This window comes from Oreochromis aureus, linkage group 4 (genome assembly GCF_013358895.1).
Source record: "Oreochromis aureus strain Israel breed Guangdong linkage group 4, ZZ_aureus, whole genome shotgun sequence".
Lineage (NCBI taxonomy): Eukaryota > Metazoa > Chordata > Actinopteri > Cichliformes > Cichlidae > Oreochromis > Oreochromis aureus.
The window spans coordinates 10,797,585-10,825,270 of record NC_052945.1 but is presented as its reverse complement, the minus strand read 5'-3'; the positions used below and the strand labels follow the sequence as shown (position 1 = coordinate 10,825,270).

The 27,686-nt window shown below is 37.3% G+C and overlaps 1 protein-coding gene across 1 annotated transcript in view; it reads left to right on the top strand.

Moving 5' to 3' along the window:
• The window catches only part of hs3st4 (heparan sulfate (glucosamine) 3-O-sulfotransferase 4), an 83,726-nt gene extending 57,849 nt beyond the window's left edge, over positions 1-25,877 (top strand). The window contains exon 2 of the mRNA XM_031737409.2: positions 24,845-25,877. Within this exon, the coding sequence (XP_031593269.1) occupies positions 24,845-25,499 (655 nt within the window). The 3' untranslated portion in view covers positions 25,500-25,877. The remainder of the gene's footprint in view (positions 1-24,844) is intronic.
• The last annotated feature ends 1,809 nt before the right edge of the window (positions 25,878-27,686 follow it).

Genomic DNA, 27,686 nt, shown 5'->3' with positions numbered 1-27,686 from the left:
AGTGCCTAGATAATGACCCGATAGCTCAAATATAAACATTTTAGTATTTACAAACACTTTTTGGAAACTGCTAAAAGCAACAGAATTCTGCCCTTTCTGAAACATTCAACTTTTCTAAATTATTTTTTCAATCAATACGAGTCTTGCAAAAGTGCAAGTCTTTTGCAAGTTTTTTCAAAGGCACTTCATTAATTTCAGATATTCCCTGTAGTGTAAAAATATCCATATTAGGCACAATTGGCAAAATTCCACCAGTAACTACCTACAAATAATTTATCACAGAGCCTAAAAAGTAACAGTCTGCTCTATATTACTTTACATTTTAATGTTTAATGATAACTTAACAAAAATAATCATAATAATAAAAAACCTTGATTGCTGCACCTAACAGCTAACTGTGATTCAGGTCCTTCTGATCACAAATATTTTCACCCATTTTGATTCATTCTGCTTAAGACACAAAACATCTCCACAAGCTTCTTATAACCTCTCAACATTTTGTTTTCTACCCCCTGCCTGTTGATGCATCTCACTTTTCAAGTCACTCACAAACTATCTAAAGATGGATGGAGAGAAAAATGGAGGAGGCCCTGTAAAAGAAAACCCTGTTTCTCTGAAAGCTGTTTTTAATTCCAGACGTAATTAATGTTGGGCATCAAAATAAAACACAGAAAAAAAAAGAACTCTTACAAGTTAAACGAAAGAAGATTTTAGAAAACTAAAATCTTGTGTGTCTGCACGTGTCCAGCTTTCTCAAGCACTTAAACTATCTTTCAGTGCTGTAGTAAAAGTATTTTTCCCAGCGATCATATACTCTCAAAGGGCTGCATTGTTTTGCTTGAATAGCCTTCGTCTTTGTGTTTCAATTGCTATGTGAACAACCCATTTGGTCAAATACACTATTTTAGTAGAGAAGACAAACATACATATTTAATGATATTGTTTGTCTCTAAATCTGTTGTTCTCTCTTGAGTGCCATTCTGGCTAGTGTAGTGCATGTATAGTGTCAGATCATCCAAATTCAACTGTATTTTTTATGCAACATCCAGTGAAAATTTAAGCTTAACTGCTCAAAGTGATTAACCTGTTGATTACTGCCTCACAAAGCTGTAATAAATTGTCAATAATTTACTACGTGGTTTGGTAAATGCTGCTGCTATAGATTAATGTTGCACTCTTTGTTTAGCTGTTGCTACGACAGTACATAAACTCAGGTGTTGCACAGGGAACATCAGGTTTTATAACAAATCAGCCACAGGAGCCTCAGCATCCCCAGAGTGTGTTTTTTGCAAAGGCAATCCGGAATACAATAAAAACACAGTCATGTATATTAAAAGAAAATAATATTCTTACATAAAGTATAACAGTTGGCATCAACAGCGTGGATATGATGTTTCAAACAGACAGAAGAAGCTAAGAAAATGTGATAATCCTCGCAGCGTAACACTATAATTTATAAAAACTGTAAACTAAAACCTAGTCCTGACATCTAAGATATCCATCACTCTGTTTATATTCAGTCAGGGTTCCTTAGTTTATTCTAACCAAATGTTTGCCAATATCTTAGAAAACTAGTGTGCCCTCTGTTTCAACCATCCAGTGAGATTTCCATCAGCTAAATGTTGTCAGTCTAGTTGTTGCTTTATGTCTTTTTGCCACGAGCGATTCCTTCAAGTGTAATCAAGCAATGCTTTTAAAACGTAGTCTCTCCTGATTAAATTACCACAGACTCTCTGCCACTTATATAATAATGCCACACAAGTTTAAATATGTGATCATTTTTGTGACATTCATTATCTGAGAACTGTGTGGAACAGGACCACATGGAACATGTTACACTGGCCTTACTGCACTGTACAAATTGTACAATTTTCAGTCACTATTGAGGTCTCTGTATTAGCAATGTTACCTTTACATCTTAAACCGGAGCAAAGGTTAATCCAGAGCTGACAAAAGAACAAGGTGAAACTGAATGCTGCCTGGCTCACATTTTGGTCTCTTATAACAAGGTTGATACCACATCATATTTCTACTTAAGTCAATATAACAGCAGCTTTAAAAAAAAAAAAAAAAAAAAGTTAGCTGTCTTTCTACGAGCGTTGTGGTTGGTATTAATTTCCCACTTTTCTTTTTTTTCATGATGGAAAACAGGGTAGGCAAATAAATATAAGCAGGTAAATTAATGATAATGGTATAATATTCAAAAGGTCATGCGAGGTGTTGCTTTATTTGATTTTTTTCAGTCTGTAACAGCCAGATGTTTTTGAGCATGAATAGCATCAACAAGCAAGGAGGCAAAGGGTAGCCAGTATATCAATCCGGGTCAAGAGATCAGTCTTCACTGTGATATGTAACCCACAATCGTAGAGCAAGCACTGAACAGAAAGCTCAACACTCTTTGAGGCAGCAAAGGTCAGAGACTTGGATTCCAACTAACTGATGTCATGTGCCAGGAGCTCGTCACATTGTGCTGAGCAGCTCAGCCCTCACTTTGACTCTAGAACTTCTGACTCTACAGTGGGCTAATTGCTATGAAATGGAAGTAACCTGTTAACCTAATGTCTCTCATATTGGTCTGTGGCATATTTATCTTTAATTGGCTGCAATGAAGTTTTATTCCCTGATCTGTGATGCATGTTAGATGACATTTCCTTCATATTCTTTTTCACAAGATTTCACAAGGCCATCCTATCAAGGCAGTTATCAAAACACTTCTGCCTATACAGATAATAACCTCGGCATCTCTTTTGTGCAACATTTGAAATAGCTCTGGTTTATATGAATGACAACCTTTTAGACACGATTTATTCTAATGTATGACAAGTAGTTCATAAAAGTGCAGGAAAGAAAAAAGAGCAGGATCACCTTAAAGTCAGACTTCCTCTTTGGTCCCCCAAATACAAGAGGCATAATGACACTATACTAAATTTATGATTATAAGAAAAATCCAGAAGCATTTCTTTTTTCTTTTTTCTTTTTACATGTTATATTTAAAATGTTTTCATTTTGTAGTTGTATTAAGGGAATTTTTTTTTAAAAATGAACATTTTTTTCAGCTGGTCATATTCAGCAGACTCTTGACTGTGAGCCTTTGTGGAATGTGCGGTCAGTCTGCTGAATTACCACGATAAAACTACTCTTTGCACAGTAATTTTCTTTTATACTGTAAATTTTTTAATGTAAAAAAAAATATGTTTTGTATGTTTGTTTGTTTGTATGTTTAAACAACACATGAAGGCTGAAGCAATTTGCTCTGATAATCTAAAGTCTGTATTACTATTAGAATGACTGCAGTCCTATTAATGTAGGCAGTACAGTGACTCTAGGTTTGCATGAAATTTGTCACTGTAAAGCAACCAGAAATGGGAATTTTCATTAATGGTAATATGCATATGGTACCATATGTGTATTACCAAGTGGCTATTTGTAGCTGCAGTAAAGTCACTTTCCATTTTGTCACAAACATATGTTTGGAGAAAATGTTAGTTTTTGGTATTCCTGTATTTTAGAATATTATGTTCACTGTTCTTCCTTAAGGATATCAGGGATTTTGTGTATGTTTGTATGAGAATGCTTTTTCTTGCTTTTTGAAAATTTACACCCAAATACCAGCCGACGAGCCTGTCAGCTATGGGGCAAAGGGTTTAGCTGAGCTATATGAGGTTCTATTGTGTTTTTTGTGCACCTGCTTTATTTAAAATGGCCAAAAGGAACAACAATGATGTGTCTTGACAGCTATTCAGACCCACTTGAAAAATACTTTTATTACAAAGAGTACTGTTGGGTTTCAGGGTGTGAACACAGCTCATTCTAGCTGAGATAGAGTGTCAGTGGTGTAGGCAGACTCTGCGCAGAAGAATGTGTATGCAGCTCACAGCCATGTGCTTCTCTGTCATGGTCAGGGCAAATGACAGCCAGACTGCATTCTCTGTCATATCAGCTCACAGCGAAGGTTGGGGATTGTCTGGGGCCAAGAAACACGCACTTGAAAACACGGCAAGAGAGTGTCATACCATCAAAACATCACAAAACGCTCTGTCTTCAAGTGAAAGTGATATTTTTAAAGAAGAAGGGACAGAATAGAGACACAATTTACTGTAAAATAAATATGTAAATATGTATTAACCAATCTTTAGTGTCAACTAAAACTGCTAGAAAACAACATGAGGACAAAACTATAAAAAGTCAATTTTGCTGGCCCAATTCCCAAAAAATGTGCAAGCTGCATAAAATGAATGCAAAGATTTGCAAATGACAGAAAAGGCTGACAAAGTTGGTGGTAATACAAAAGATAACGGGTCAGTAACCTGAATGGGGAACAGACAAATGTTGTCAGGTAACAAAGTTGAACTTAAATTTAGTCCTGACACTAAAATATCCATCACTCCATTTATATTCAGTCAGCATTCCTTAGTTTCTTCTTACCAAGTGTTTGCCAATATCTTAGAAAATCAGTGTGCTCTCTGTTTCAACCATCAAATGAGATTTACATCAGCTAAATGTTGTCACTCCAGTTGTTGCTTTATGTCTTTTGGCCAAAAGCGATCCCTTCAAGTGCAATCAAGCAATGCTTTTAAAATGTAGTCTCTCCTGATTAAATTACCACAGACTCTTTGCCACTTATATAATAATGTCACACAAGTTTAAACGTGATAAATTTTATGGCATTCATTATCTGAGAATTGTGTGGAACAGTTCACCACCATCTTCTCTTGGTCATTTAAAATGCACTGAGGAAAAGCAGAAAGTTTGAAAGTTTGGTTTTTAGAACAAAGTGGAGATGGACCATCCAGCACTCAGTTCAAACTCTTGCATATCTTATTGTTACGGGGGTACTTTGCTTATTAATCTGGCAGCTAGAAAGGCATCATTGGTGCTAAAATGTCCATATGGGTTTTGGAGCAACATGTTCTCCTACCCAGATGACATCTTTTTCAGGTCTTGCATGTTTCTGCAAGACAATTCTGAACTGCATACTGCTACTATCAAAACAGCAGCACTTCACAGTAGAAAACTGTCCAGCCTGCAGCATAGACCTTTAATCAGCTAAGACCAGACGGATAAGACGGTTGAGCAGCTAGAATCTTATATCAGACAAAAATGGGACAACATTCCTCTCCCAAAAGTCCAGCAACTGCTCTCCTCAGTTCCCAGAGAAGACTGCTGTTAAAAGAACAGGAAATTCAGTGGGAAACACGACCCCACACCGACTTTTTTCATAAATTCAAAATTAATTTTTTTTTTAAATGGTGCGTTTTCTGAATTTAAACATTTTATATGTTTTCTATGCTCTATTGTGAATAACATGAGTTTATGAACTACAATACAAATGACTGCATTCGGATTTGATTTAAATTTTATTTACCGAGTGCACAACAAAAATAATCCAAAACATTGTAAAGGACTCTTGAAAAGTAACTATGTTCATAGGTGAATATATACGCTACCTAACAACTAAATGCAGACATAGGTTAGTATACAAGACACAATGGGGGAAGCAGTTTCCCAAAGAACAACAGGAAATAAATAAGGAAAAAGCTGTATTTTTGTATGTGTGTGTATATGTGTGTCACTATATGAAAACAAAAGGCTTTCAGCCTATGAAATACTAATACAGATGAAATACTGACATTGCATTTAAGCAGGTAATACTTAAGCTACAAAGCCTGCCTGGTATCTTCCTGCTTCACTGCTGTGACAATGGCTATGATGGTACGATAATAATAATAATATTAATAATAATAATATGCAACATGCTATCAGTTGAGTCAAATATTTATTTTTTGCCTTAGGCCTCCTCTGTGTTTTGCTTTAAAAAAAAAAAAAAGAATTATAGCTTTAGCTCTTACTGACTGGCTATGACTCATATTTATTTATTTTTTAAAAACAATATAGGCCATTATTGTCAATGAGGGTTTTCTATAAAACAAAGAAGTTAACAATAAAATCTTTTTTTTCTTAACTGCCACTAATGTTGTTATAAACTATATGTCCAAGCACAAAACTTAAGGACTTAATAAGCAGACTTACTGCTTATAGTCATTACAGACTATTTTTTCTACTCCATTCTGAAGCTTTATGTGTTTGTGACAGTGTGTAAATATATTAATTTATATATTAATTTTATATAGTCAAACCTGTAAAAGTGCAGCTTTTTTACAGTAGCTTTTTCTCTTAACAGCCTCTTTTACATTCCTGCGGTGCACCATCAGATTGCTCTGAACATCTGCTCTGAGAATAACAGGGAAATATCATGGGTGCACTATGTTGCTAAATAGTAATCAAATCAACATAATAAGTGCCTGATTTGATTACTTGCATGTCAGGGACATCAAAAAACACACTTCAGTATAACAAACTTAACCTTTAAGGTATACAAATACTCTAGTTAGACATTTTAATTACCGAGCATCAATTAGAGAAACCAAGAAGCCTTTGCACCATACACGTCAACATCGTAGCACTTGGGTTTGCCGGTGCCTTGGGTTTTTATCTCAATAAGCCATTATGAAATGTACGAAGAGCCCAACTGTGTTGTAAAGAAAAAGACTCAATTTATTTCAAACAGGCTTTAGTAAAGTAAGTCAAACTGGACACTTTTCTCTTTTGCAGCACTTAAGCAACACGAATAATTACAAGCTTTACTGAGAATGTCTGACAATGTGATCATGAGACTGGCTGTGCTTGTCACAAGCAGCACATTAAGTCATCAGGAATACAGAGCTGTCCAATTGGGACGCGTACCATGTCTTTCTCTAAGACGTCATCGCTCTGGCCCTGAAGTGTCTGAAGCGGATGTCTGTTGTTTTTTTTGTTCTCCTCTTTGCTACATTATACTTATGATACGTTACATGTATAGAATGTGTTTCATTGAAGGGATTAGTCAAGTCTAATTTAACTGGTTGTAGAAATGAAAAGTACAAAAGAAGTATGTTCGTGAGATTACATTATCGTGATGGTGCCTCATCAGTTTTGGTAGAGAAAATGTATGCATATGAAGCTTATCTAAATTTCCCCTGACAGGCCTGAGGCTGGTCACTTCAGGGATTTTGTTTGAGATGTCAACATCCTTAGCTGTGCAAAATAATGAACATCCAGAAGGAGAATAAAGCATCTTTTAATAGCCCTCTGTCTTGCTGAGGTAAAAGTCAATGTGCAAACCATTTATAATGAGGCAATCATCAGGTGGAGCTTGCGATAATATTGTTTCTCATAATATACCCTGAAATTTTTTATGGCTTAAAAACCCTTCCCAAGACAAGAAGAGGAATTCTTACTGAGCTTGTTACAACCCGAGGAATGAACAACACATTGCATGCATCCACAGTGTGTGAATATTCACATGAATCATGCAAATTGCCAAGGTTTTGAACACAACATTCAGCTGGGCTTGTAAAGATTAGTAAGACCTGCTGACTTGGAAATGCACATTTGAAATGTGATCATGTGAATAACCAAGCAAAGGATTTATTGCGGAGAAAAATTCTTCCTGACAAGCTTTTAACTGCTGTGCTCAACTATACAAACTGTCCATTAATAGCTTTACCCATTTAAGTTCATCTGAGATTATCCTTGGTTAAACCACTCTTGGTTTCATAATGTCTTCAGTATCTAAGTGGTGAGAGAGGGCAACACTTTATATTTTCAGATGAAACGAGGAAAAATGCATCCTTATGTGAAACCTGTCTCTGATGAGTAATATTAATGGCACTCTGTCTTCATAGAAACTAAAGTAATTTACAACAAATAATGCAATATCCCAAAGATGAACCAAAAACAGCAACATTATTCTTAATGATTTAATGTAATTACTTACATAATATACAAACTATTATACATAATGGCTTTGTAGGTTTGAAAATGGCTGGACTCTTGATAAATTGCATTTGTGATGCCTGCATGGGAAATGGTGATTAAAATACTACTCTTCTGTGAGAGCTTTTTAGCAGATTTTGAAACCAGGGCAAGGGGATCTTTGCTCTTATTCAGTCACAAGAGCATTACTGATGTTGGGCAATAAAGCCTGGATTACATTCGGCATTCCAGTAAAACCCAGAGGTGTTGGATGGCATGCACGCTGGACACAGAGCCCTGACTAGGACTTGTGAGGGCTCTGTGTCCAGAGTGTCTGTCCTCAGTCCAGTTTTGCCACGACATTCTGATGAAATCCTGTTATTTATTTATTAGTGTTTACAATTTTATATCGAAAAGTACCAATTTTCACTATGTCTTAAGGCTCAGTACTGCATACTGACAAGGCCAGGTTGATGTTCCCCCTCTCTTTTATTCTAGAAAGTATTTATATATTAATCAGTACTCCTTTGCTCCCGTTAACCAAACCCAAAGCTGGCACTGCAGTATCACTATTTTCATTGTGCTTGTTCTTGGCATTTTTTTCCTGTACGCCAGTCTTGTCATATTCTTTTGCCTATAATATGTCATTTTATGCAGTTTAATTTAGGTATTCTCAAAACCGCTGTCTTTCTGGCAGACAGTTGTTCCCTTGAAAAAAAAAAAAACCATTACACCTAATTAATGACTGCTAAACGAAATAGCACCTGGATTTTCCTAGCCCCTTTTCTATTCTTCACACCAAAGCCTCATTTACGCCAAATTTCAGAGCGGTGGAGATAATCATACCTTGCTTTTACTTTAACACATTTCTGACATTTGAATGAGCTGATAAAGTCACTAGAGAGGGCCTTTGGTGAAGCTATTTTGATTTCTGCGCACATTTATTGCCTAAATAGATTCCTGTTGAAGAAAATATCAAGTCACATTGTGTTGTGAACGATATCTGAACTACCATTACAAGATTATAAGACATATCTGCTAACAAGGAGCTACAAAGAGCTCTTGTTTGTTGCTTTTGTGAGCTTTCAAATGAGGTGCTTGCTTTTCAGAAGCCTTCTGTTCTACTGCTGGAATCATAAGAAAATATTGCTTGTATGTGCAGGAGTCATTAAGCAATTAATTTATTGTGCAACTTTACACACCCCGGAGTCCAGTTCGATTTATAAATGCAGATTGATTGGGAAATTAGATTCTTTAAATTAACTGAGCTTTTCTTTTATATAAAGGGAGGGTCCATAACCACTGCAGCATAACATGGAGAGTTCAAGTACTGGTCAACTTGGTGTACACACCAAAGGCTGTTTTTCGTGGATGATGAATCAGTGAAGAGCTCATAGTGGTTAATGATGTATGGTAACACAGAACTCACTGCACAGAAGAAAACTTGACTACTGGCAGAGATAAGACAACAGTTCAACTTCCAATTGAGTGCTCAAAGTGCTCAAAATGTGGCGATGGAAATGCATGTCCAAAGGATTATTATTATCATTGTTGATTGTTATTAATTGCAATCATCTATATATCCCAGATTCATTCACTAGAAAAATACCTTCTTTGTAATATACAGCTCCTTTACTCCTTGCATTTCAATGCCGCAATGCAGTTTGCCGTGCCAAATCATCTGATCACAGTTACTTAATTGAATACTGATGTGAAGAATACAAGAGATAGCAGAGCAGGCTTCACAAGTAATTAAAACATGCAACTCAGCCCATATGGATAATTTGCTTTAACTCATTTATCCTCTGTGTTGAAGTGTACCTGCTTTAGCTGGTAGTTATTGATAAGGCACTCCCATGTCAGGAGTGCATTTGCTTTTTGGAGAATTTAATTTCCAGTCAATATACAATATAGAATTTTGGAGTAAAGGAGTAATGGGTTTGTTATGTAACACCAGGTCAGCATTTGGAAATATTTCCCTTACCTTTGTCTGTATCACAGGGATTTACTTGGTAGCAGAAGCTCAAAGATTCTGTACTGTACAAGGACAACAGGAACTATAGCACACCACACAGTGAACTCCCAGCTTTGCAAATATGCATTTATCAGCTAATTTGAATGTGCATAGGGACAGTGTGGTGCACAGTGTGCCTCTAAGTGCATTATCCAGTCAGCAAATTTTCTTTGGCAGGATTGTGTTCCAAATAAACAGCTAAGCTGTGGCACAGATTTGGCAATATAGACAACCCAGATGTGGTTTATATCTTTTCAGCCAAATTCAAACCATAACACTGTCATGCCATGACCACGGGTAACTGTTTTTTTGGTGTAACTGACTCGGGATGCATCTGGACTTTGTACAGAATTCAATTTTATCCTTTAGCCAGTGGAAACCGAGGTGGGAAACTGTTAAACTGATGTAAATAGAGGCAAAAAAAAAAAGTTAGTGCTGAGCGGGTAGAATTACTCTATAAATTGCTGCATACCTGCCTGTTTCAGGAGTATGTGATACAGCATGGTTTTCTAAGAACGTATGTTTATGTCCTTATCTAAAAGTAAATGTGCTGTGGTGCCATAGCCCTGAGCTGCTTGTTTTTACATGGGCAGTTTGTGTTTCAGCATATTCAGTTATATTAGGAGAAGCCATCTGAAGGAAGATGACTTTAAAAACACAAAATCTTTTTTACACATTTTCATAAAGCATGTTTTTTTTTTAGGTAACTTAGCTCTTTACTATTTATATAAATGGTAAGTGATACATTTCAAGAATAGTGCAAAACATGTAAGGACAACAATATCAAAAAGCCTTCTGAGATTAAGGTTTAATATTTGGTTTTATTCTATCTATAAACATTTGACACATTTCTCTTTAAGCTCTCCCTTTGGCAGCCTGGATTACATGAGCAAATCTGTATATCTCTAAAACATTATCCTGCGTTTGTGATGTGTGTTTATGGCAGATTCCCTTGCTGTGTCAAACTACCTCTGCTGGGGAGATTAAGGGTGTGTACAGGGTTTACTGGAAGTGCTCAAACAAGCTGCTCAAAAGGCTGAGGGCTATACTGAGATTCATTCAAGGATTACATCCTCATATCTCCTCCCATCTTGAGTATTGAAAACCAGAGAGATGTTCAATGACTTGCAACAGCCATTTCACAGCTGAGGTGTTGTCTGCCCATTTCCTCTATGATAAAGACTGTCTTTCTGGTGGTTTGGGGCTGTAACCAGCAGAAATAATGCGGAACTGACAAAATAAACAGGTCTTGCAGAGTGGCTCTGCTCAGTGAGATCTTTGGTTGATGTTCAGCTAATATTATAGTTGCAAGTATTTGAGTCCATGAGACTGGGAAGGAACGTGCCACGCTTTGATCTTCAAAATGATTAAATATACATGACAGAAACCAGAAAGCTCAAAAGCCATGATACGAAGCTATTCCTCCATAAAGAGAGACACTTAGCGGAGCAGTTGTTTAGTAGCTATTTTCGTGTTTTCTTTCCGACAGCACAGCGAACCCGTTCACGCTGCAGAGTTAGGTCCTGTTTATAGTGGACTTTGTCTAATCCTGTCTCTAATCCCTTCAGTCTTTGCAGGTATGAAACTCCGGCAGGGGAAGCAACCCTGTGAGATTAAGGTGTTACATTAAATCTAACAGTGATTAAATAACCAACCATTATATGACTGTAGCAAATTAATTTCCCCAGTGTCATGTCAGCTGGGTAACACAGTCTATCTGTGGAGCCAACTCTGTGCTGCTGATTTTAGATGAAGTCACACCATGCAGAAACATAATAGATTTGCCTCTGTACATAAGTCACAGTGAAAACAAAATTCCCCTAACACAGGCAAGAATTCAGGGCCTGCCAAGTTGTGCATTTGCATCTTGAGCATTCCAGCAGGGCCTTAAAACACCTTTTTTGCCAGATATAAGAAAAGGCCTCTGCAAGTAAACACATACATTTAACAGCACGTTCTGTGCTTTCCTCTGCCTGCAGTTGCAAATATAACTGTCACAGGGCTGGTTTGAGCATGATGTAAGCACGGCAGCTGGGCTATTAAGCCTGTATAAAATGAAAGCACAATTAAGGCACTTTGAACTGACCATAGCTGGCATTTCATGGCAAGCAAACTTTTTTTTTAATTAGAAAAATACATCATCTCTTGTGCATATATGATACTAGGAGTTTACTATCTTATAAGTGATAGCAGCTCACATGGCAGGTGAATTATTTCAGCTTTTCAGCCCTCCCAACAGACTGTCTGAATTGAGCAATCTCTGCCAGCTAAAGCACAATTTGGATTAGCAAAAGCCCCACTGATAGGTCAGCTTAGCCAGTAATGGAGCAGCTTAGGCCTTGTCTGCATGATTATAACATTCTTAGCGGCCTATTGCCTTGCTTCCAGATGTTACAGCACAAACATATCTGCCCCACTTCAAGTCCAAAATAAAATGTAGATCAGAGGAACAACAAAATGATGCACATTTTAAAAACATCCTTGCATACGTGATACATTTTATCAAGAACCTTAATTGTCAGCAACGCTGTTTGTGATAAATGTTGAAAGGATCTTTTAGCTGTAAAATATGTCAAGCAATGCTTCTTCCTTATTTGGCACAAATAATTTATTCTAAAAGTTATCATCTTTGACAAAATTTTCTTGTTTCATCTGTTTGCTAAATCAAAGCATTATAATGTCAACTTTAACAACATTTTAACTACATTCGACTACAGCAGACATTTCATTTCTGACGCTTCTTTGTGAAATGCTGGCACGTGACGCTTTATAGTTAATTGATATTTAGCAGCACTGTTATTTTGCACTGTCTGTGCATTTAAGCAGCTACACATTCAACTTCAAAAACCCCATTTCTCAGACCTTCAGCAGTAATTTATTTTCAACACTTCAGTTTCTGACTGCTCTTTAAATTAGAGCTCCCAGCCTGTGCAAGTTGTTCTCATGAAACACAAATGACAAAGTAAATTTCCTCATGTCGTGACGAAATGACACCATTCGTGTGCATATGCATTTGTTGGAAAGTGCTCAATGCACCACCACGTAGTGATTCTCATCTTAGCATGTTGTTTGCATTATCAGTACATTATATAAACTGCCCAAGATCAGGTTAGAAGTTTTAAAGCTTTATGACGGATGCTGTCAGTGATGCAAATGGGCTTAAGAAGATTACCTGAAAAATCAATGTTTTATTTTTCCAAATGACAGTCCCAGTGTTTATGCAAACTGCTGTGTGGTTTAGTCATTTTCAAAGGGCTGTCTGTCTTTAGAAGTCTCTCAGACTCTTCTGATCACAGGTTTCACTCAGGGGGCTTTCATCATTTACCTTTCTCCTTACCCAACCATGCCAACACTTCCACTGTTAATATTAAACGAGACGTCCTCATAGAAATAAAACACATGGCAGAATGTTTTCATCAGCTCGTCTCTCTTGCACGTGAAACTTTTTGTTTATAAGTTCACGGCTCATTTAAAAGAACTTTTGCTGCTAGCTTAATTCACATGCCGCCGCCATGAAAATGGACACCTACGACCAGCAGTTTCCACCACATTATTGCAGGGCACCCTGCTGTGTTTTTGACTTCACGCTGTAATTGCTTTAGCTCAGAAATGTCATGAACGTGATCTGTGGCCACATCTTGCAGTTTGTGAGACAAAAATGTCACTTTTATTCATTATTATTGTTTTTAGAAATATCTTCTGCTTCATCTTGAATACTCGCGTATTAGCCTTTTTACTGGATTAAGTTAGCTGTCTTTTTTAACAGTATACGTAGTTACTTCCATTGCAATTTTGAAGTCACGAATTGATAAGGATCCGAAGAATGAGGAACATAATGGGGGCAAAGGGAGCCTATCCCAGCTGCCTTGAGGTGACAGGCAGGGTACACCCTAGAAAGGCTGTCAGTCTATTGCATTGCTAAAACAGAGACAGTCAGCCATTCATGTTCACATTCACACCTACAGCCAATTTAGAATCACCAATTAACCCAACAAAGAGGAAGCCAAAGAAACATATGGAGGAACAAGGAGAACTTGCAAATCTCAGTATAATGTATTAAACATATTTTGGGAAATACATTATTTATTTAATAATTTATTTTTATACTCCCTTGGGTGTTCCAGGCCTTGGCTGATCAGTGTTGTTGTTCTTGTTGTTTGGAGGGGAGTTTTTATTTTCCCTCTCTCGCTTTCAAGCATCCTAAATGCTTGAAAGATTCATGTTGCTGTTGATACGTTTCATTTCAAGCTTATTTGTATGGGCTAAAAAAAAAAACAAGACACTAATAAAAGTGCACATCGATTAGTTGATGATGGGCTAAAGTGCTGTTAGCAACAACCTGCATTTAGACACATAACTGTTTTCCTCCCTTTGTCAGGTGCACCGCATACCCCCATATTATACAGGAACCTTTCTCATCTGTTTTCCATCCCCTCTTGCCACAGCCAAAGGTAATATTTTACAATGAGTATTACGATGGGCCAACCTGCCCAGATGACCAAAAGCAGCTTAAAAGAATTTGTGCCGCTCTGTTTGATTGGTATTAAAGGTGCTTTTGCACCACACTACACACTGTTGCACCGTGTATAAGCAGAGACAGGTAGTGGGTAAATCTCTCAAACACGGGTAATAGATACAGTTTATTTCATGCCTCCCTTATTTTCTTTTCTTGCTTTCTGTTTTGCCTGTTGGGAGCAAAAATCTTAGAGGCTTTTTTTTTCCAAATGCGAGACAAAAGTGAAATATACTCTCAAGCACTCGTAGGAGCCACATGCACACTGCAATATAGAAGTATATACAGAATATGAAATGCCTAGAACATGGGGACAGAGGTGCAGTGCAAGATGTGAAAGACACAGACCATAATAAAAATCGTTGGACAGGACCAACATGCTATGCTGTGTGATACATGAGTCACACCATATTTAAAATGAAATACAATGTTTACAAAGCACTATCAGCAATGGCACATTGCCCAAAGTCATCTAAAATCACGCACACCAGCAGGCTGCCACACTCTCCAGACAGAATAGACTCACACCCTTTCTCAAGAGAGAAAATCACTTTTAGTTGCTGACCAGTCGCAGCTATGAACTGCTGACCCAACATTTCAGATACTGCATGTTTTACTTTGTAAATTTGATCAAAGTCTTTCAAGTTGCACCAAAGCTTAAAGAGTAGGATCAGAATCCATGTTTCAGAGCAACTACCATGTGTTTTTGCTGCCGATCATATGATCATAACAGGAGGTCGGACACGAGGCAGAGGAATGAAGACAGAGAAAATACAGAGGAATTGCAATTAAGTGATATTTTTAATCAGTTAATGTTTTTTTTCTATCAATCTTAAAACTGCTACAATGATTTAATTTATGTTGAAAGAAATTAAACAGAAAAGAGGGACCTGGTAGATAAAACAGTGTTAATGAGTGTTAAGACTTGACCTCGTCCTCACTGGTTCAGGCATAAAGACAATGCTAGAGGCATTTCTCATCTCTTTTGAGGTTAGAAATTTTGCACCACAGTTGACTGAGGAATTCACTTAAAGACTCAAGGATAGAAACTATATGAACAGAGACTCGTTGGTCATAGTGTATTCCATATTAGCTACAGTTTAAAATTGGACAAACCTGCACTTTAAATGTATTTTTATTGTCTGTGTTTGTCCTCAACACGAATCTTTCTTTTGTTCTTAGACAATAATCCTTCTTCTGAAAGCTGAGTTTCTTTTCTATCTGAAACATCGCAAGTATTGTTTCTAACCCTTTCAAGTCTACCAATCACTGCGATGTAAAATGCAGAGATACTGGGTTGCCAGTGTGGGAATGTGTCAGGACACACCCAATTTAAAATGTTGGTTAAATGCAAATTACAGAGAAATTATCTGGCAAATATAGGCTTAATGACTATTAGTTTGGTCTGCACAACTTCAAGCTTTAAAAAAGCAATCTCAGAGATTCGACGGTAAAAACACAAACTTTAATGTAAACGTCTTAGGTCTACTCCTTTTTGTCCCTGTACTCCCTGTGATATGTCAAACTGATCCAGTCTGAAAATATGTAAAATAACCTTTGTCAGGTCTTATAGATGCATTTTTAATAAATCATTGACACAAGTGCACAGCTCATTGATAAACCTTTTGCCTTTTCTGTTTCTAATTCACAACTGGTAAATGGATGGATACTTTTATAGCAATTTTCTGCACAATTTTAGAATTCAAAGCACTTTCTTACTACTAGCCTAATTCACCCATTTACACAAGTGCCTTTTTTGTACCTTAGCACTTTTACCCTAACATTCACACACACTGATGGATCAACAACACTTTGATCTTCAGTACCTTGCCCAAAGATACTTTGACATCAGGGTTGTAGTCGAACCACCCAGTTTTCCAAATTGTAGCTGATCCTTTGTACCTCCCGAGTCCAACACAACGCAATTTTGTTTTGCTAGTTAATGTTTTTAATGTGAAGCTGTAGCAGTTGGTAGTATTTGGTGTGCAAATTAATAACTTAATACAATAAATTAATAAAGCATTTGTCTCTTGGCAAAGTCACTAGATTTGTAATATTCCAAATATAAATATGCTGCACAATTTTCATCAGTCGGCAACAGACTTAATTACGATTGTGATACCACATTAAGTGATTTATGGGGGCTTCCAGACATTTATTTGAATGAAAATGTTCAGGATTGCCAAGATTGAAAGTGGCTTCATGCAGCATTTATATGCCATTATGTGTGATGTTCCTGCAGTACTGTCAGAGCCGCTGAAGTCCTTGATTAATGTTAAACAGGAAAGGCAGTACACACTTTTGCTTTTGCTGGATTTCTTATTGATGCATTTCAATATCTGCTGTGTAGTAACTAAGAAATGAATGCAAATGTGCTCTGAAGAGTGCTATTTAGGTTTGGGTTGAAGCATCAAGACAAATACATGGAGAAAGAATTGATGGTGAATCAGTGAACCAAATACTAGCTTTGAATGCAATAATCCCTACCTAATTCAGCAGCGACTTAATTTTTACTATATACATGTTTCATTTTATTTACTATATTGCTTATTATTCATTTTCTATAGCTATGACAACTGTGGCCAGCTTAACACATACATTTGAGGGAGAAAATAGCCAAGTACTCAACTCAGTCACTTGCGTCCTTTGTTGTAATGTGTGAATAAGGTGCATTATATAGAATCAACCGAGCCCAACACTGACATTTCTGTAAGGCTTCATTGCAAAGTTGCAATTTTTACAACATGAGAAATGACAAAAGTAAAAAAGTCTGCTTGCTTGCAAATTTTCACAATATTCATCCTGACATTTTGTGAGTTACCTCAAACTTCTAAAAGGAGAAAACCGTTCTGTCTGTGTTAGGGTAATCTCTTGCACACAGAAAGTAAGAATTTGTGCAGTCTTCTTTTTCGTAGTGTCACGCTGACCTGCAGCCTAATAATAAGTTGGGGAAAAAAATTAGAAAAAAGTAGGAAAAAACACTGCCTCTGATAGGTCATTTCTGGAAAATGTCCAGGTGTTTAACTGAGCTGCCAAAAATCTATCATTTGGATATCAAATCTTTTCTTTTAAGTTTTCATCAGTGTACTTATGAGCAATGCAGATCAACAGTGTCTGTAATGTATATCTGTCAAAGACCTACATATTATACTCAAAATTCAATAAAATACAATTTGCGCTTTCTCGTTATATTAAGTTATATCAGTCACACATGCAAATTTGGTGACATTAGTTATCCATTTTACATTATTTCTTTCTTCAGTCATATGGTGTTGATCTGATGACATGCAGCAGCTCATATCTTCATGTCTTCTTGTTTAACAACAATAATTGATGCCTTTCAGTCTTGTCATTCTGACAGACACTTTATCAAAAGTTACACTTCAGCTACCTCATAAATCCTCTTAGAAAAAGCATGGAAAGAGCTCATGGATGTGTTATGTAATCGAAATAATGAGCATTTTAATAAAAGGTTGCTTTACATAATGCAGCCAAACAAGTGCAAAGTTTTGTCTGTGGTCAACTTAAACTGATTGGATCCTGAAGTGTTGCCCATTTTTTTCTCTGGCAAGGAAATCTATCATGTTCAAACTGTCATATTAATTGGTTCTGCTTAACTGAGCTGGATCTGCAATATAGCCAGGATGTAAATTTTAGCCTTTGACTTTGACGTATTCAGGTGTGACTTTCAATTAGAGCTGCTGTTTTGTGCATTTCGTTGAGCTATTAGACATTTGATAAGGTTTTAACGGTGTAAGCGAATAAAGTTGGACTAGGCAGGCACTAATGAAAACCCCTCTGTTCCACACAGAAGAAAATGCAGAGCTTTACATTTTTAACATAAATACCAAGGATAAAGTATTAAATGTAAAAAACAAAACAAAAAAAAACTTAGAGGTCACACTCTGTCCACTGGCTCATTAACATTAATATTATCATATCACACTGACCTGCATGCAGTTGTTATGTTGTGCCTCAACTTTGTAAATAAATGAACGTGAAAGTGGTGCAGCACTGCTGGGACAAGCACATAACATAGGCTTGTTTCTGTAGTGGCAACATCAATAATGGAATATTGAGGGCAATTGTGATCAAATTGAATGAGTGTTGTCTGAAGTGCTCTCATCAGTTCATTCAAAGGCAGATAAACAAACAAGTAAAGAACAATAAAAGGAGACAATCGTCTTTCAGAGGAGTGGCAAACTGCTGTTTTTTTATTAGACCACAGATGAGCCATTATGTAAGGATATTATTTTGGGTTATGTACTGTGTGTTTATTTCGAGATTTATGATTAGAAATCAGTTCCTTTTTATAGCCAGCAATGTTAAGACAAGACAGTGAAGTTGAAAAAAAGGCAATATCCTTGAAGTTTGATTTGAGATAAGATTGCTTCCGTTCTCTCTCCCAGACATTAATACAGTTAAAAATAGACTTATTTTCTGGCTCATATACACTGTTATGTACTAATGTTGCAGGTTGGTACAGCATTCCAAACATCCTCATAGTCTCCTTCATTGCCACACTTTATTTCATGATGTTTTATGTCCAAAGGGCATCTGAGCACAGCTTCAGATCTCAGCACTGCAGTCTGGTGATGTGGGCAGAGAAGTACCTGGCTTGCCCACTGTTGGAATGGGATGGTCTTTAGGGGATCTCAGGAAGGGAGTGGGGAATAGGGGTTTGATCAGGACCAGCTGTCACTTCTGTCCTCAACTATTTCTCAAAGTCTACAGTCCTGCAGAAGTACAAGTATAATAGGCTTACTTAGAGTGGGGAGGCTATAGCAGTTTTGCTCTCCTTGTCATGTTACAGACATGATTTGCTTGTCTTTTAATTTCTACTGAGGAAAGATTGACAATATTAACATTCAACAATTTAGCATAACTCTGACCGCTAGGCTCAAAATGTTGCATTTTATTAATGAATGTGGTGAATTTGTGAAAAAGGCATGATGATATACAGTCTATATTCCGTGATCACGGCATTGCAGGTGATAGAAAGCAATGCATTTGAGAAGAAAGCCAACAGTTTGTATGACAAACAGCATGAAATCCTGAAATGTGTTTAAGTGCTTTAGAACTTGGTTCATAGTTCAATAGGAGTCCATGTTAAGGTGTACGTGTTTACTATTATTACGCACACATTAGTAGCTTAATGACTCTTTAGAAATAATTATAAGTCACTTATTAATGACTTATTCGTCACAAAAAATTCTCCAGCTACTAGACCATTAACTTAGAGTTCTCCCTCAATTACCTCCTAATTACTACTTAGTAAGTATGAGAAAGCTGTTATATATGAAATATGATTTTAATCTGCTTTGCTTATTTTGGCTCTTAAAAGGTGGTAATACCACACCAATAGTAATTTTCACATAATAGCAGTTAATAAATTTAGTGTACTATTAAATGATAAAGTGACTTTTAAAAAAAACTCAAAGTGTTCCTCATTCTGTCACCCAATGTACTGTTATGATTAAAGAAAGGAACAAAAAATCTCATACTGCAGTTTGGCATGGTTTCATCCTATTGTCTAAACAGCTTTGAAACAACCTAGCAACACTCTTCAGTCAGTATGGGCCTGGTTTCATCACTGCTTCTTTGTGCATCAGCCAAACTGGGAACTGTGAGTGAAAAGAACAATAAATAAATAAATAAATGAAAATAATGTTCTAATACAGGACGCCATTGCTCATGGTAGTCTTAAAGGTTTTTCAAATAGCTGGTAATAGCTAGTATTTTAGTTGATTAACAGACAAAAAAAACAGTTTAAGGGAGTAAAAGGGGATATTGTAGAATAAACAATAATAAACAATGTTGTAATATAGATTTATTTTTTATAAAAATGCATTTATTGTTGCTGATGACTAAGCAACTGACTGCATTTTGAAATACAATTTGGTTTGTTTTCATCTTTCTCATGTAACAACGTCTATATTTCTGTTTTTAATAACAACAGGCAGAAAATGTAAACAAGAAAAAAAAAGAAAAAATGAAATAAACTGGCAGTCAGTGAAAGAAAATAAGTGTTTAACATAAAACGAGTCAGGAAAATTCTAAAAGTTAAAATAAACAATTTCCATATTGCCCAATGTAATAGTAAAAGCTCTGCATCTGAGACTCTACTGCACAAAAAAGTAGCATGCAGAGCTAATATTAAATACATTCAACCATATCTTCTCTTTTACTGGATTTCAATAAAAGGCTTTTATGCCTATTATGCATACACATATCTTTCTGGTGTGAAAAGCCCCTTGGATTTGAAGATAGTGAAAGAAAGACATAATATGCAAGTGATTCAGAAGGAATCATTAAAAGCAAGAAATGGATTAAGTGTGTGTCTGTGTATGCACACATGTGTGTTTTATCTTTAATTATTATAATGTAAAACTTAAAACATGAACAAAAAAGAATTCATCAAATATATATGTATACAGGTGTGACACATGTGAAAAGCCTAATGTCACTTTTTCAATGCTCTAAATGACAAATTACATAATATTCTCATTGTAATTGTAAGTGGGTCTATGTACATTGCATAACTAAATCCAGTTAATAGCTTAAAGGCAAGGCTGCTGAAAGGATACTTTCACTACACAATCAGGTGGTTAGGTCAGATTCAGGTTGAGAAAAACAAAAAAACAAGCCAAACTCTCTCCCATTACTTGAACATGATCTGATGGCTCAGAATGGCAGCCTTCTCTGTATTTATTTTCTTCCTAAAAGTTGCACCTTAACCGTGACAAAACAATGCCTCCCACTCCACAGCAGACCCACCAGGACCCCTTTGCTCTGGCCTGTGGGCTTGTTTTTTTGTGTGCCAAACATGTACGCATCCACTTGTTGAGAGCCAAGCAAAGAATGACTCATTTGACCAACCTTTGTTTTCTCTCCACTTTGCAGTAAACCCATGTCTTTGTTCTTTGTGCTGCTGTAATCACAAACATGTCACTCATGGTGAAATAATTGGATTATTCAATGCAAAATGACCACAGTATCTCTCACTGCAAATGTCTTGACTGTTTTTGATGAAAAACGCCTCGACTGATATTTGTCATTCCAATTGTAAGTGTAATACATTTGCCTGTTCTTTTATTGGTTTGTTTGTTTGTTTTTTTGTTGGGGGGGGGCTGCCTGTACTAAGCACTGGTTAACTTATAAAGGTTTATCAAAGCCATTTTTAGTAAATCCGAGTACAGCTTCTGTTTTCTCTATTATAGGACTAAAAATTATGTGCCTTCATAAATGGCAAGATGACAAGATTCTGACACCTCCACGACAAAAGGATTATTCTCTCTTACTGAGTCAATATTGGCAGACAGCAAAGAATTCCTGTAATTTACACCTCAATATCATTATGTTAGTTTTTAGGCGTTATTGAAAAAAAGAAAAATCACAGGAATCTGCCCACAACATTGGAGCCCTCTCCAAAGTACACTCTCCAAGGAGTCAGAAGCTTATTATGAGTGGACTCCTTTAGAATAATTGATTGTATTTGACATGACGTGGAGGAAGCACGGCAGATTGATACTCTGCAGCTGAGATGTGATCAATTCAAATGAGAGACTGTGGGAGCGTTGATTCCTCTGCCAGAGTTTATTAGAAACAGCAAAGCTTCTCTGGAGAAACTGCATTTCTCCATAAACAGCTTGGACCTATTAGTATCTGGGAATGTAGATGAGCATCATGCCTCACCTCATCATACCTCAAAATATTCCCCGCACAACAGTTTGACAAAACAGAATGAAACATCGAGTTAAATGCTCACGTATGTTGTAGTGGGTGTTTAGGAAATAAGACTTGTGATTATCTGCTAAGATTCTGTCTTAACAAACACAGACACAAAATATGATTTGATGTACTTCACATTCTTACTAATGAATCAACTTTCTGAAATGGCATCCTCTAGATCTGAAAATTATGAGGAGTGGGCGTGAAATGGAATTCCTTTCCTACGAGTACATAACCTTGGTGCAACTGGAAAGTGAACTTGTTTTAAAGGTCGATTTTCTCTTTTCATCATTTATTTCACTGTGGATGACTTCTTTCTTCCACTCAGAGTATCTGATTGCAAGATGTTTTGTTAATATTTGATGGAAATACATTTTTATGCATTAAATTGTCAGAGGATCATATCTTGACAATGATTTTATAAGTCATTTTGTATTATTTCCTTAGATACTCGTAATGCAACAAAGTTAGAATGCCTCAAATGGTATGAGAGACCTTTCCTCTCTCTTCAAACTTCTGTTTGCTATGTAAATAAAGTGTTAGGCATGTGTTGAAATGCAAGAAATAAATGTTATGTGGTATGTTCTCGGTGTGAGGCAGTAAACAGCAGATGGGAAGCAGCGCCACTTTAGCGCTATGGATTTTATTTAGCTACCCACCTGAATGACCTGCATTGAGCTGAACAGCTGATGTGGAGAGAAAAAAAAAAAGTAAGAGTTAACTGTTTGCTCGTGTTTACTTCAGTTCCACTAGACTGCAAGGCCAGAGGAGTCATTTGCAATGCACAGTAAAATTAGCTTGCTTATCAGTGTTTTGATTTCCTTCCCGCCTCAACATCCAACTGACATTTTAGACGTACATGGTCCATGACTGATTCTCAATCAAAAGCACAATAACAAACTACCTGGCTTATGTGCTTTCCCTCGCTTTTTAATTAAATGTATGATGACAAGCAATGAGCGTGATTACAATAATAGCCTGCTATGTTTGTGTTTTCAAAAAAAGTAACCTTGAACACTGTATAACTGTCCTTTCAATTGGATATGCTCCAAAGATTGCCAGGGAGACGCTGCAGCTAATGTCCATACAGTAGGACGTCGGTTGTTTCAAGGTGATTCGCTGTGGTGTGTATCTGAACTTTTTTTTCTGCATGGCGATGTTGCTCTATTAGACCACCTACTGGACTTTGGAGTTTAATGGCAGACAGACCTGAAGTCCTTGAAAGGTTAAAAAAATCTTTAGCCATTTATTACTGGAAGGGGGAAGTGTGGAAAGTGATTGAATATAATGAAAACTAATACTCTTTCTGGTCACTATGCTATCTGTAGATATGTTTAATATCCCATTACAGGCCCAGAAGTAACCACAGTTCTATACTGTCAAGAGACAAACATAATCCGGAGGGAAATTACCCATCAGGAAGGCAATACTGTTACTGAGATGCAATTACCAGGCCACTTGTGAGACTTTCAGCCCAGTATCCGTGGATACATGTGTGTGGTCGATATGTGCATAACAGCTCTTATGTCTAGCAGAGTAAATTGGATTCTTTGCTGGAGAACAGTTAATTTAGAATATGTCCAAGATGCAAATGATTGATGTGACTATATCGTTACAACTGTAGGTTTGTGGTGCAGGGCAGCCAAATGGAAAAAGAATATTGCAGGGAGAAGGAAATAGCTTTTATCCCAGAATTATGGTGAAATTTCTCCACTAAATCAGTGAGTCTCCAGAAGAAATCATTTGGATTTTGGTCGGTTGTTCGGACATTCATTTCCAAGCAAACATTGCTGAATTTGGAAGGAAGCAGCTTTCTACGTGCTTGGATTCTGCTTCTTTTTTACATTGTATTACACAGCTCCTGTGCTTGTATTCGTTAGTAGTTAAATAATCTGCATGTCTCACAGAGGATTTAATGTACCAATTTAGCACTGAATCACATAGCCTACAAACAAAGAAAACAGTACGGATTGGAATGAACATCAGTGTAAACATTTGATAAGGGTTTGCTTGAGGCGATTGCTATGCTTTATTACTGATACAAAAATAAAAGCTGCAAAAACAAGAGTTGCCTCTGTGCATTTGATATACTTGCCTCTGCACTGGCCTATCCTACAACTCAGAGACGAAACTCATAATATTGGTGGCAATGGCACATGGCTTCCTGCGACTCCCCTGGATAAATTCATCAAGTCAGGGACATTTCAACTGTACTGCAAATTATCACCTTGAATCTGATAATTAATCACTGCTGCTTTAAATGATCGGCCCCTAACCTTAAATGCAGCAGAAAGAGCAAAAGAAAAGAGCTGCCTGCACCCATTCCAATCTTTCCTGCCGGGGAAGTGCATGTGCATTAGAAATAAAACTGCCTGCACAGAGTGTGAGCCTAGCATGCATAATAAATGTATGACAAAACAATACCCCAGGCACCCCAGTATTAATGATATGCAGTGAACTCATTATTAAAGTTCCAAAACAGCTCCTGGAGTAACACAGATGGAGTCAATTAAGCAATGAGCATACTTGCTTTCCTGCTGTTTCATCTTCCTTCTTTTATCTCTTGCATATTACTCTATGGATGTAATTAGCTGTATGTTTCTCCTCACAACATAATGTCCAGTGATAATAACGGTTATTTTCTCTTGTATTTTCGAATAATGCACTGCTTAGTAAATGTACCAGATTTGCTTGCACCTTGTCCTTGGGTATGTTATTTGCACTGGAAGAGGTGTTGAGGGTAATACCATACTAAGCTGTTTTTTTTCCCCCTCTGCTGTTTCTGTTCCCAGAGACCTGATGCCTTCAACGCTGGAGGGGCAGATCACCATGGAGAAGACACCAAGCTACTTTGTGACTAACCATGCCCCCAAGCGCATCCACTCCATGGCAAGAGACATCAAGCTTATTATTGTGGTGCGTAATCCTGTCACTAGAGCCATTTCAGACTATACACAGACTTTGTCCAAGAAACCTGATATCCCCACCTTTGAGGTTCTGGCTTTTAAGAACCGGACGCTGGGTCTTATAGATGCCTCATGGAGTGCGTTGCGTATAGGAATATATGCGCTTCACCTGGAGAGCTGGATGCAGTATTTCCCACTCTCCCAAATGCACTTTGTCAGTGGAGAGAGGCTCATTGTTGATCCTGCTGGTGAGATGGCCAAAGTGCAGGACTTCTTGGGACTGAAGCGGATTGTCACAGACAAACACTTTTACTTTAATAAAACGAAAGGATTTCCATGTCTAAAGAAGCCAGAGGACAGCAGCACTCCCAGATGCCTTGGCAAGTCTAAAGGGAGAACTCATCCTAAAATTGACCCGGATGTGATTCGGCGGCTGCACAAGTTCTACAAGCCCTTTAACATGATGTTCTACCAAATGACTGGTCAGAACTTTGAATGGGAGCTGGAGGAGGACAGCGAAACTCGTAGCTCTCAGGACTAGCATGGCACGGCTCAGCCACACCACCAGCCTTCTCACTAAAACTAACCTTGTCCGGCTTCGTCTTCAGAGAGTGCTTGAGCACGCCAATCAATCATGGCTGTCTTTGCAGTGTCTGTACCCATTAGCAAGAGTTTACTGACATGCTTTTTCTTGATGATGGCAGATCATTATTGTATATACTAAACATAAAATATATTTATATTTGTGTAAATGAGATGATTTATTCCTTTTGGGTTTAAAGCATACAACTGATATAAAAAAAAAATCATGTTGACTATGGCAATGCATGCGATGAGTTAAGTGTCCTTACCTCATGAGCCCTAAGGGTAAACTCTGCCTGTTTCTTCTCCCTTTACTTTCCTGCAGTTTGTTGCCCTCACGCCCACTCACCAGCATTCAGTACAAAAAGATATTCTATTTCAATGGCTAATGCCATGAAGAGTTCTGTATTATTTCTTTTAAAAGAGTTCTGCTGCTTTATAAGAGAGAGAGAAAAGAGGACATGATAGACATAGAACTATAATCCTTTGACATGTGCTCATCTTTTCAGTTGTCTATATCTGAGTGGAGACAATCCTTTTAAGTTTACCAAAGTGTTAATTTACTCTGTGTCACTGTTATGGTTGATCTGCACTCATTAATTGCACACATATTCAGTACGAGAGAAGATGTACAGTGGCCATCATTCAATAATTGGATTGTTTCACTGCACAGTTGAACATTAGCATACTGACGACCATGCGCACCAGTGTGGTGCACTACGAGTGGTTTTGGTATAGTATTACAAATGAATCTGTTTTCTCTTTGTGCATCAAACGAGTCTGCATCTAGGCAGAAGAAAAATTTGGTGCTGCCAAAGCATTCCCAAAAATAACAGTTGACTTTTGTGGTCCTGCTTGCCTTGTGACCCTCCTCTTGTCACAGTAATACATGTCAATGAGGGTGAAGAAAAACACCAGAGGACCGAGCAGAAGTTTGTTACCAAACATCTGCTGCTATGCAGTCTTCTGTCGTTAGAGATTAATGGCGTGTTAAATAAACTGCTGCTGCTGTTGGAACAATGTCAATGTCAAAGAGAATTTGCTGTCAAGGAAAAGCTACATACATGCCCAGGTAAATTACCAAGCCATTACTGTATGTGCTTAACTTGAATGGGATAACTCATGCCAGTCAAATGTGCTGTAACTAGACGTTTTACTAGCAAACACTTAATCACATGATCAGCAGCGCTAACTGATTGAATGCTTGTATCAGATATTACAGGCTTTTGCTGTGAAATGTTAATTTACTCTTACAATGAAATAACAACATGACCCATCATCTTTCCTTTATTATTTTCTGATTTTGCATAATCTGCTGTGCGTCTGTCTGTTGTCTCTGGACTTTTCATCAATTGAGACAATCAATACAGCCAATGAGTCAATAAATACAGTCTGCTACACATCACTGGTTGCTACAGCTATGATGCATTGCTCTGTTAATCTTCCCTGTTTTCCTGCCATGGATGGTTGGATTGGTTCGCTCTCTGTAGACCTCTCTGTCACCCAGGGGAAGCCAGCACCAGCAGCTACTTACACAGAGCAATTGATTCAATCAAAGTAAGCACTATACTGCCCTTTGTAGCACCAAGCCTGAACACTTACCTCTGAGTCTCACTATCCCAGAGTCACAACTTCCACTTTGAGGCTTTTCTGTGCAGCCATCCCTTGGTGTTTTCTTGACAATGTCTCTGCACTTTTACCTCCCCCCCTTTCTATCTATTTCTCTCTCCTCACACATGTCATCCTCCAAAGCTGTGAAGTGTGTTGGCTGTTTCACAAAGGTGAGGCACTGAATAAAGATAAGTGAACTGCAAGCAAGACATGCTAATCACACAGTTAATAAAAGCCCTTATCATCATTTATTTATTCACATTTTTGCTAAGCTTAAGAACAAGCATTATCCAACTTCCAAGCCAGACAGTCCCTCCTACTCAGTGTACAGATACTCAAAGAAATCCGCAGAAAGCACCCTACAGGGTTATTAGGACAGATGACGACTCCATTTTACATCTTTGAATATGCAGCCGTGTTGTCATTTGCATTTCCAGGATCGCACACTTAAGGGAATTCCTTTCCAAAGTGAAAACTTGGATCCAATTGCTCATTAACAGAAACACGTACACCTTTTTTTGTATCTCTTGCTTGT